Source organism: Citrus clementina, unplaced genomic scaffold (assembly GCF_000493195.1).
Source record: "Citrus clementina cultivar Clemenules unplaced genomic scaffold, Citrus_clementina_v1.0 scaffold_2, whole genome shotgun sequence".
NCBI classification, from domain to species: Eukaryota; Viridiplantae; Streptophyta; class Magnoliopsida; order Sapindales; family Rutaceae; genus Citrus; species Citrus x clementina.
The window spans coordinates 31,969,202-31,980,604 of record NW_006262688.1 but is presented as its reverse complement, the minus strand read 5'-3'; the positions used below and the strand labels follow the sequence as shown (position 1 = coordinate 31,980,604).

Below are 11,403 nucleotides of genomic sequence, written 5' to 3'. Positions count from 1 at the left end.
AAGCGAAGAGAACCATACAATTAAAATGATATAATGTTAATTTAACCAGTCACCAAGCCAACATTTATATCATAAATGAGATATATTCATGTACTTAAGAAGTTGTGATAAAAAATTCAACATTTAAATCATAATTGAGATATAGAAAAGTTCTATTAAAATTTTTGATGGATCCCACTGATATCTATTGGTCAACTTTTAGCAGTGACAACTGTTCATCAATGCAGCAGTCTACATGACAAGAAGTTCTACAGGAGGAAGGGATAAGAATGATTCCAAGGCACCGCTGTTCCATTGGAGAGGAAGAGGTGCGTCTGGTGCTACGATACTCCACTGCATCTTGAAGAATGACGTTCCCTTGCTTGTCAATGCAGTGGAAGGAGCCCAAGAAAAATCGTCCATCTTTAATCCCTACTAGCATTCGGCGACAGAGTAGCTTCCTCACCCGACTTATGTGATTTGATCCGTTTGTATCAGACCCGCCTGAACTCTCCACTTGAGTTTCGGTTGTTTCCACTTTTTGTTCCATTCTATATGCAAGTTGAAGCAATCACAGTTAGCAGTCAATTAATTGAAGTGTATAATTGCTTTTTGGTGACATGAACAAATCAATTAATTGTAACCACCAACAATATACTAGTAAAGAGAAATCTCCAAGAAAGCTATCTAAAATGTTCCACAATATACTAGGACTTTAGTTGTTAACACTATATGTAGAGAAAAATTACCTAGGTTTAGCACATTAGCACCAAATCTATAAAATTTGTCGAACCAGTTAACAGAAAATTGTAGTTTCTTTCGAAGGCTATAAAAATAGAAACTATTGTTAACGGTAAACACTAACAATTGTCGCAAAAATAACATCACCAGCTTAAACCTTGGGAAAATCAGGTTGATTAGAAAGGAACCAATTAACTAAATTAATAGATATGTTGCCCTCTCAAAGAGAGCGGACAGAACTCACTGCGCCCTTATCACCAATAATTACATCCAAAGAAACAACAGAAAGATACGACCATGACAGAACAATGTATAGTTGTCATAAGTCAAGCCCACATGTGAAAGAGGTAGGAAAAGTATTCTGCAAAAAGGATTACCTACTCAAAGAAAGGAGTGCTCAAGGTCAAGGACATGCAAGGTCAGAAGTGCTCAATGGAAGTAAATAATTCACACCCTGTGTAGGAACAATATAGTAGGTTTGAAGAAATCATTCAGGCATAGACACACTAAAAAAAAGGTAAAAAAGAGTAGACCGACGACACGTCGGCTAAAAGTTCCCTAATCCTATCAATTTTAAGAGCCAACTGGTTTATCAATAATGAAGTACTAAAGGTTCAGTTGGGTGTAAAAATCAAGCAAAAGAAATACAGAAACCACAAGAATACTTCACTAAGCATAAGAACCATTGCCTGGTGAATTTGGGAATTCAACTAGATGAAACACCCCTCGACAGAAAGAATGATATTGAAACAAAGGATTAGCATCAAACAGTAAACTCATAACTTTGCTGTTCCTAACCCTCTTCTCGCATTCTCATAATTAATTATAGAACACCTGCAAAATGCCTGCTCCATGTTAGGCACATAATATGCAGATCTAAATTCATGTAATCCAAGTAATTCTGTCGATTGAGGTCTCCATATAGGCATTTTTTTTAAACCCATAATATATGGGCGCTCCAAAACAACCCTATCAAGGTCAGAACTGTTTGAGAACTCTCCTGTCTCAACTATTATTGCCATCCTAATCAAACTAACAATACCTTACATTCGGTCTTCAGCTCAAGGCTTTGATAAGTTGTCACCTTCCATTTGTCTAAATCCAACTGACACCTTTATCAGGTCCTCTATTAATGCAACTTTATCACATTACGAGGGATAATCAAGCAAATAACTAAGCCAAAAAAAAAAAGTATTGAAAAATGTTAACAGTATTATAAAGTGTAGAACAGGTCCAGACTAGAACAAAATATTTGTTCTTGTAGACTAAAAATAGTCTCTTTTGGAATGAAGATGTAACAGTAATCTTAAATTACCATAAAAGGAGACCCAAATTTACTCTATATTTTGCTTGATAGAAACATGTTTATCAAAAATTAAACAAAAAATCTGTTTTTTTCAATAAAAAATTATGAAACTAACCGTTACGGCGACCGGCTAGCGAAATCAGAGACCGCGCGAGCTTGCGGCTTGCGTCCGGTAAGGAGGAAAATTGTGAGCGCAGGCCGGTGTGAGAGATGCGAGCCGGCGATAACGAGAGATCACAGCGGCGGTCCAACAGAATACGTGAGTTAGTTCAGTGACTTTGGTAAATGTAATGGTGTAAAGCCTTTAATTCGATCAGTTAAAATTTATTTTATTGTTTTATTTTCTTAAAATTTTAAAAAATTAGCAACAATTACTGTGAGTTCCGGTTCGGGTAATTCACGGGCACTGTAAAAGAAAAAAAAATGTTTACTTTTATTTTTTATTTACACAAAGTAGTCTCATCCATGGTAGTAATATAGTTTTTAGTATATCTCTTTAATTTTTTCAGGAAAATAATCTTTTGGTTTCAATTCGATTCTATACTAATTATCATCTATTAACATGCTTAATTCTTTTAAATATTTTCTTGAATTTTTTTGTGCTAGGTTTTTAAAGTGAACTTTAATTATATTGGACCTTTTTTTTAACTAAAATTATATTGGACTTATATTCATTATAAAGCATAAGATAAAGTAAAAAATAAAACAAATATAAATTTTAATATATTATGAGATAAAATATTTTATATTAAAATATATTTTTATTAACTTTCTCTTTCAACTTATTTTTATTAACTTATTCTTTCAACTTACTCCTTACTATTTTTATTAAAATAAAAATTCTTATTGAAAAATCTCTCTGTTCATATGTTTAAAATTTGCATCTTATTATAATGTTAAAAAATTCACTTTTTTATTTTTTAGCATAAAAATTTTATGTTCTGGTAATTTACCTTTGGTTATTACGTGTAAATATTTGTATTTTTTTTTTAAATGTAGCTTAGGTATAAAAATTTTACCTCAGATTTTTATTAGGAAAATAATCTTTTGGTTACAGCCCGATTTCGATCCTATATTGATTATTATCTTAATTTTCTTCCCCCAAAAAAAAAAAAAAATTACACATGCCCATTACATTCAGTGAAAAACGAAAAAATCCTTCTCGGACCAGAAGTGTAAAGTGAAAACTAAATTAAAAAAGAGCCTCGGACGAAGGTCACGAAACTCAATAAGCCGAATCCAGGAGAAAAATCAGGCGGTGAAGTCAGCAAATCCTTGGACCAAAACAAATTAGTGCACCGTATCGAAGGAGCCTACTCTAGGGTTTGTTTCTCATTCGCAGGTAGGTACCATTCAGATTCTTATCTTTAGTTTTCGGCTTTTGCATTTTTTTCCCCAGCCAAGCAACGTCTTTTTTTTTTTTGCCCCTTTGAGTTGTATTGTTGTTGCATGTTCTTAATTCTTGATTCTTAAAATTACTCAATGCAAAGTTTGCTTTTTTTTTAAAGAATTATCAGTGTTGAAATTATTGGGTTTCATACAACTATTTGTATTTTTCAAAACCCTTATCAAAAAGGAAAAAAGAAATAGTTCTAATAGTTTGATAGGTTTTCATTTCTACTGTTTTCTTGTTGGTGTTTGGGAATTTTTTTTAAAATTTTTTTTTGTAAGTAAGCGGCATCGTATAAGCTTTCAGTCTTAGCGCTCTGTTTAATTCATTATTTTTCCATGTATTCCTTGCATAATGACCTTTTTGTGTGCTTTCAGCCAGTGAAAATGGGTGACAGTGGTAAGCGGTATCGTTCCCAGAGAGATAATGATAGGGATGGTAAGAATCAGAAGAGGCGGATAAATGAGAAAGATGAAAAGGGTAATGAAGAGTCAGTTATTTATAGAATACTTTGCCCGGATGGAGTTATTGGAAGTGTCATTGGTAAAAGCGGTAAAGTTATAAATTCAATAAGGCAAGAGACTAGGGCGAGAGTCAAGGTGGTTGACCCGTTTCCTGGTGCGAAAGATAGGGTTATAACAATTTACTCCCATGTGAAGGATAAGGAAGATGTTGAGGTTGATGATGAGTTCAATGATAAAGAGCCTTTGTGTGCTGCCCAGGATGCTCTTCTCAAAGTTCATGCTGCAATTGCTAATGCAGTGGCTAATGCCACAGATAATGATAAGAAGCGGAAAGAAAAGGAGGAATGTCAAATACTTGTTCCCTCTAGCCAGTCGGCGAATATCATAGGTAAGGCTGGGGCGACTATAAAAAGACTGAGAAGTAAGACCAGGACAAGTATTAAGGTTACCCCCAAGGATGCCTCTGAACCAACTCATTCATGTGCAATGGAGTTCGACAACTTTGTTCTGGTTAGTAAGAAGATCATTAACGCTTAATCGCTGAGCACTTTTTAATAGAAGGGTCAATTAATAGACATTTATTGTGGTTCTGGTACATGATACGACAAAATTGTATCTGTCAATATTTACCTGCAGTTGCATTAAATTAAGCGGACATATCTATATTTTCTTAATATTTTCATCTGCTGATTAGGGTGTTTCTGCATTAGAATTTAGGGTACTGTCATCTTTCCAGGTTGTCATTTAGTGAATTTTAATTTTGTATTTCCATATGAACAGATAAGCGGTGAATCTGAAGCAGTGAAGAAAGCATTATTTGCTATCTCTGCAATCATGTACAAGTTCTCTCCTAGAGAAGACATTCCTCTTGAGACAACTGTACCAGAAGCTCCACCAAGCATTATTATCCCATCAGATGTCCCCATTTATCCACCTGGTGGATTGTATCCAAATGCAGATCCCATCCTTCCTTCTAGATCCGTTCCTTCTATCTTAGGTGCTGCACGTGTACCTGATCTTCAGGGTTATGCTGATACAGGGAATACATGGCCTGTATATTCAACTGGCCTTTCCTTAGTTTCTGGTCTCGTTGGTGCCTCTCAATCCGAGGAGTTAGTTATAAGAGTCTTGTGCCCCTTTAACAAGATTGGCCGTGTCATTGGAAAGGGAGGTGGTACCATTAAAAGTATAAGGCAGGCCAGTGGGGCTCAAATAGATGTTGATGATACTAAGGACAATCGCGATGAATGTGTCATAACTGTCACGGCAACTGAGGTATGGGTGTCTGTTTTTATCCCTTTTCTAATTTGTTTCAAATCTTTTGATTAGTATTCAAAGTAGGTGGAGCAGAAGATTAACCAGTTCTACCTCTAATTCTGTTGTGGACTTTTGCTTCTTATTGGGGAAATATTTTATCACAACTTTGCATGATGTTACAATTTCTGAAAATATTGTTTTGATCTGAAAATGAATGAATCCTATCTGTGTTCGCATCAAAATGTTTCAACATTTTCTTCTGTCTTCATATATGAACCTAAGGCCGAGGCTGAGCCTACACCAGTAATAACGGTCGGGTTAATGGAAGTGGTTTGAAAACATGTCCAAACGTTTAGCATTTATTTTGTTCACTGTTAGTTATCAGTAGGTTAAGTATCTTGCTGTCATTTTCCCCCTATGATGTGCATGGTATAGTTTTAATAACATGTAAAGATCATGTGAAATGCCTACAACCTCGCAGTCACCCGATGATATAAAATCCATGGCGGTTGAAGCTGTCCTCTTGCTGCAAACAAAGATAAATGATGAAGATGATGATACAGTTACTATTCGAGTCCTTGTTTCTTCCAAAGTTATTGGGTGTATTATTGGAAAGAGTGGTTCAATTATAAATGAAATTCGGAAAAGGACCAAAGCCGATGTCCGTATATCTAAAGGGGATAAACCTAAATGTGCTGATGCCAATGATGAGCTTGTAGAGGTCTGTTTTCTTTTTAATTTTTAAATTTTCTAACTTTAAATTATGTATTGGTCCTTTTCTTTTTATTGCTGCAACAGCATTGGGGTTGACTCTTTTTCTGGATTTAGGTGGTTGGAGAAGTTGGTAGTGTGAGAGATGCACTTGTACAGATTATTTTGAGACTCCGTGATGATGCCTTGAAAGATAGGGATGGTTCCCGTAACCCTCCTGTAGGTGCTGATCATATATACTCAGGTGGCACAGGCATTTCGATGCCACCCCTCTTGCCGTCTGTTCCCCCCGTTGGTCCATTGGGATATGATCAGAGGGCTGATTCTGGAAGTGGCTTAGGCATGCTTTCCTCGAGCAGCCTCTACGGATATGGATCCTTGTCGGTATGTTAGCTTGGAATATGATTATTATCATCATGATGATTCTCTTTCGCTCTTTTCTTTACTTTTTCGATGATGTTAAGTTCTGGGAAATTGTTGTCCATTTGTATTACTTGATGGTTACCTGATCCCCGCCCCTCGCCTCACACACCCCTTCCCCTTCTCTCTCTTTTCTCCCTCCTTTGTTAGCATTCATTTTGTTTTGATTCTGTTTGACAGATGGGTGACAGCCCCTATGGATCCATGTCCTCCTATTCATCCAAGCTTTATGGAGGGTTAGTATATTTTCTCTGGTTTGTACACTTGCCGTCAAGATCTGCTTTTTGATTCTCTGTCTTTATCCAGGTTGCCTCCTCCCTTGACACTTGAGGTATTGGTCCCTGCTAATGCAGTAGGTAAAGTGATAGGCAAAGCCGGGTCAAATTTAGCCAATATCCGGAAGGTTTGTACTTATATCTCCCTCCCTATCAAGATGAATAATGCACCTTTGCATTTATTGAGATTTTAGAAGAAGCCAAATATTGAGCCAATCGACAAACAAATCAAAACAGAAATAGCGTTCACAGTGTGCATGTACATGAACCATATATGTTGTCTATGTTTTTACTTGTCCCAGTCTCATCAACAGTAAGAAGGGCCAATCGATTAACCTGTTGCTTTTCTCATCCTATTATTGGTTTTTCGTGGAACATTGATCATTAGCTTGTGGAATAATGGCTTTATCATGCATGTCTTATTTTTTCAGATTTCTGGAGCAACGATAGAAATGTCTGATTCCAAATCTTCTCGAGGTGATCGAGTTGCTCTAATATCTGGTACACCTGAGCAGAAGCGTGCAGCCGAGAATTTGATTCAGGCGTTTATAATGGCCACATGAGTAGTGAGGAAACCTTGTGATAGTAGAAGGTGAATGGTTAGAATCTTGGGATTTTCTCCATCAAAAAAATCTCTCCTCTCCATAGTTCCATTAGGCTTGATTCTGGGAGGACTGGATATTCTAGGCTACTTCAACAGGCTCTTTTTGTTCCTTCCATACCTGTCAAGATCATGCTGGAAGATCTGCTGCTGATTTACCATTATGAGAGTTAGGGTTCCTTCTTTGTTACTTAATCTATTCTTCATCTTCAGTATCCTAGAACTTATTAGGGTCTTTCTTTCCCCGCGAATTGTTTATTAGGTCATATCATTGATTAGTTGGCAGTCCGTCGCATTTCCAATATTATTATACTCTATAAATTTGATGTGTGCACAGAGGAATTTTTCAGTGCCATTATTGTGAAAACCACAATATTTATGTGCTACTTTTCTGCCATTCAATCTCTGGCCCCTAGCTTCTTGCCCAAAGGATTTTTCCATCAACTATACATATCTGTGATGCTGTTGGTAATATTCCTTTCGCTCAATGAATCTCCTTGCTCGCTTGTGCGGCATTAAAGTTGAGGAAAATGATCCCCTGGAATTATATAAACTACCAACTCAATGGAAAATTGAGTTTCCCCGTCCACGCTCGTATTTCTTGATCTCATTTCTCGTTCCTGATTTATAAGCAGATTGATGCTGCAATTAACCATGAGCGTGCAATGTTCTGTCACAAAACACTGATCCATTCGTGTGTTTTATTGCTGTCAATCTTGCAAGTATCATGTAAAATTTAGCTCTTGTTTACCGAAACCTGTTGGCATTACTTTTTTTGATTGACCAAACAAATCTTGCCCTAGAAACTATTATTTGATTTGTTGCCACTTGTAGTTCTGCATTTGAAACAAAAGCAAGTAAATTTTGTTTTTGTTTCTGGTTGAAAAGTTCTCCTTACCATTTTTTCTTTATCGAAGATAACCTGAGTGGAACTTTTCCTTGCTTAGCATTGTGCCTGCTCTCAGAGTTAGGAGTTTGAATACACTAATTGTTACCTATAATATCTGGTCCATGCTTTACTGGCCACTGCCTTTCGTTTTCTTACAGCTCAGTTTTTGGAATCAGAATTCAGTTAAGTATAATTTCACTTTACAATTTTTTAACTGCTCTGCTAATTAGAACTTACGGCACAAGTAATTTTTTTAATTTCACACTAAGGGGAACATTGGCTGCACACATGCATGGGTGTTTCTCCAATGATTAGTTTTAATACGTTCTATTCTGTCTTCTCTCTTGTGAGATTTTTTCCTAATCTGATGTTGTCAGGTTGGCCATGATCGTATTGGTCATAACCGACAAATATACACCTGGTTAATATTGCAGACAACAGAAGCATCAGTGAAGTATTGTAATGCTGCTTCACTGAATCATGATCTCTCCCATCTTCTTGTAATGTTTGTCTCTCAGTCTCGTACCTGACAATCAGTGATTGTCTGCGATCATACTTCATATTGTTTTTCACAATGATGTCAATTTGCACTGTTTTACTTCTTCGGATCGAAAGGGTTTAGCCAACTCATAAGCTTGATAGTCTACCGAACGTAGTCAGTTCTCTCTTTTCATTCTTCTGTTAACAGCCTTCAGAGGTGCTGCTTTCTTATGTAACAACCACTTCGAATTTTTCGTTGAAGTGTTATCAAGCAGCACTCACAATATTAAGCAATGGCATCTACTTAGTTTGTGTTCCATGTCATGACCCCCATTGCTGTTATGGATGTGTCCCACATCTCCAATTGTTCATTTTTTTGTTTTTTTTTGGACTTCCTAATGGTTGTTTTTCTCTTAAACTGGTCCACTGCCGATCAAACTGCTTCAAGATCAGCTGATCTCCCGTCCGATGGTTTTTAGTTAGGGTACATGGTGTATAGCCTTGGCCATCGATATTTAGAACTAAGAAGTAGGGAGTACATACATCATCTAATGAGATAAGCTCGTTATGCCTTTGAAGAGCTCTTGTGCTGAATATGATTTCTCTGTGTTCAGTAGTGAAATCCAGGATTGGCCTAGCTTCTTCTTGCTTAATTTGTGATTAGCGCTGTCAACGAGCTTTTGATACTGTTTCCTCTTTGCCTATTTATTTCAAACAATGCCATCATATCAAACTTAAGTTTGTATTCATGAAATATTATGTCAATTGTTTTGTAAATACAGGAATATTTTAATAGTTGAAGTGGGTTTAAAGGAGAGTATAGGAGTAGGTGGTATGCACTTGCCTTATTCGATTGGTGGGGGTGGATGAATCATGAATGTGATGTCATCTGAAATGTTTATTTGGATCATATCATGTGTTTTTGTAATGAGAGTAGTTATTTGATTTTGTTGGCATTAGGTTTAGGCCGTGAAATCTTTCCCTGAAAAATTGATGGTATTGAGTAGTTGGATTATTGTGAGGATGAATCTCCTTAAGTCTTACCCAGACTTGAAGGCTGGGTACTGTTGATTCTCTTAACTGCAATTTTCTCTAATGCCCTTAATTCTTTGGTACACGCCATTCAGTGACTCTCTCTTTATTTACTTTTATCTTTTATTGTTAATGACTTTGGATTGTCGATTGATTGACCGATATCCAATTATTCTGCTAACTGCTTATCTTCATCTATTTATTTAGTGGAATCTTGCGTGTCCTCAACTTTCATCTCTTCAATCTGCACGAAATAGTAATCTGTTTTATTTTTTACAAGCGCCAATATACAGTAAGTATTAAACTGATTTTTCCAAATTCAGAGAAAGATATTTGTCCTGCAACATGAGCGCGAGCGCCGAACCAAGTTTACAAATGTTAACACAAATCTGAAAAACTCACGTATCTGAGTAGTGAATCCATTTTTGATCCAGACAAATATTTATCAACTTCAAATATTTCTTCATATGGATATATTTAACTGCGATTTCTCTCGTATCTGTTACTCACTACGATCTCATGATCGGATCACATCTGAGCTTTTTTAAGGTTGTAACATTATGTAGAGTTTAACAAGTTAAAATAATAATAATGATCATTTTTTCAACTGTCAAAATTTCAAAAAAAGAAATGCAGAGGCAGCAAAATTACTGGGCCAAAAATGAATTGGATAGGGGGCATGGGTGCCGTGGTCTAGTCATAGTTCATTTCGTAGGTTACTGAGATGGAGAGGCAATGGGGATTGGATCACTGAGTTGAATGAATGGGAATGGCTTTTTGCTTTGGGACGTGTACCTTTACGGTAACCATGACGTAAAAGTCGTAAGCTAAACGGAACATAACAAAAACAAATATGGAAATTTGACGTCCTGCTCTCGTTCTTATCTATCATTAGCACACTTCAACGTTGGGTTTTCCTAGGATCCAACTGAACGTAATTAGATTGGATTATCAAAAATTACATTGATATTATTGTTATTATGAATTCAATGGGTGCAACAAGAAGAAATTTGCATTGCTTATTGAGCAGAGTATGCAGGAAGAGAAGTTATGGTGCTCAACCTCAAGGAGGCACTTCTCCTTCTTCTTCTTCTTCTTCTCAACAACTCATCAATTTGGAGTATGAATACAGTGCCCACAAGTTAGTTCCTTTCCTTCTCTTTCTCTCTGTATTATTATTATTGTTATTCCATATTTCCTTATTTTTTTCATTTCTGGGTGTCCTTGGTTTCAATCCATAACGTTGGTTACACTTACTTGTTCAAGTATTTTAATCTGAATATTCATGATTCAAGAAAAAAATATTAAAAAAATATCTTTTGACAATTTTAGTGCTACAGATGTTTGAGCTAGCTTCTGGGTTTTGCTTCCCTCTCCAGATTTTGTAGTAGTGTTCCTTTTTGTCTAAATATTCTAATTCTGCAAAAAAAAATAGGCGTTCAGCAGCTCATCATTGGACAACTGTAGCATGTGCAGCTTAAGATATAACATGTCAATTCTCAAATGTTTATTACTGGGCCTGAAACCTCAGTTTCAACCCTCTTCCAACTTAAAGTCAGCTCAATTTTAGCTTATGCTGTACAGACACACAATGAATATTCCTTGCTAGATCCTCTATTCTACACGTAGTCTGGGAATGTGGTAGGTACGGTAACCTGGTGTATTTTGAGTTATTTAGCTGCTTCTGAAATTGCATTTTGGTTGGCTCTGATGGTAACTAAGAGGCCAATTCCTCTGAGAAGTTCATTTATCGGTTGAAAAAACTTAATCCAAGATTGTTGCAGAAATGATGGGTCATTCTTTGCCCTCGTTTGCTGCATTGTGCAATGTTCTTCTCCCCCCCCCCCCCCCCCCCCCC

At 36.4% G+C, this 11,403-nt stretch overlaps 2 protein-coding genes across 2 annotated transcripts; one reads left to right on the top strand and one right to left on the bottom strand.

Annotated features, from left to right (window-relative positions):
• Positions 1-91: 91 nt before the first annotated feature.
• On the bottom strand, positions 92-2,320 carry LOC18051869. The gene is made up of 2 exons (XM_006448963.2): positions 2,142-2,320; positions 92-530 (listed from the first exon to the last, which is right to left on the bottom strand). Exon 2 carries the CDS (start codon positions 527-529, stop codon positions 185-187), a length of 345 nt encoding a protein of 114 aa, XP_006449026.1. The 5' UTR covers position 530; positions 2,142-2,320; the 3' UTR covers positions 92-184.
• An 818-nt stretch (positions 2,321-3,138) lies between these two features.
• On the top strand, positions 3,139-7,990 carry LOC18051868 (KH domain-containing protein At4g18375). Its single transcript, XM_006448960.2, has 8 exons — positions 3,139-3,368; positions 3,794-4,390; positions 4,661-5,155; positions 5,619-5,858; positions 5,966-6,232; positions 6,449-6,504; positions 6,575-6,671; positions 6,975-7,990. The coding sequence occupies exons 2-8, from the start codon at positions 3,803-3,805 to the stop codon at positions 7,104-7,106; spliced, it is 1,875 nt and encodes a 624-aa protein (XP_006449023.1). The 5' UTR covers positions 3,139-3,368; positions 3,794-3,802; the 3' UTR covers positions 7,107-7,990.
• Positions 7,991-11,403: the final 3,413 nt, after the last annotated feature.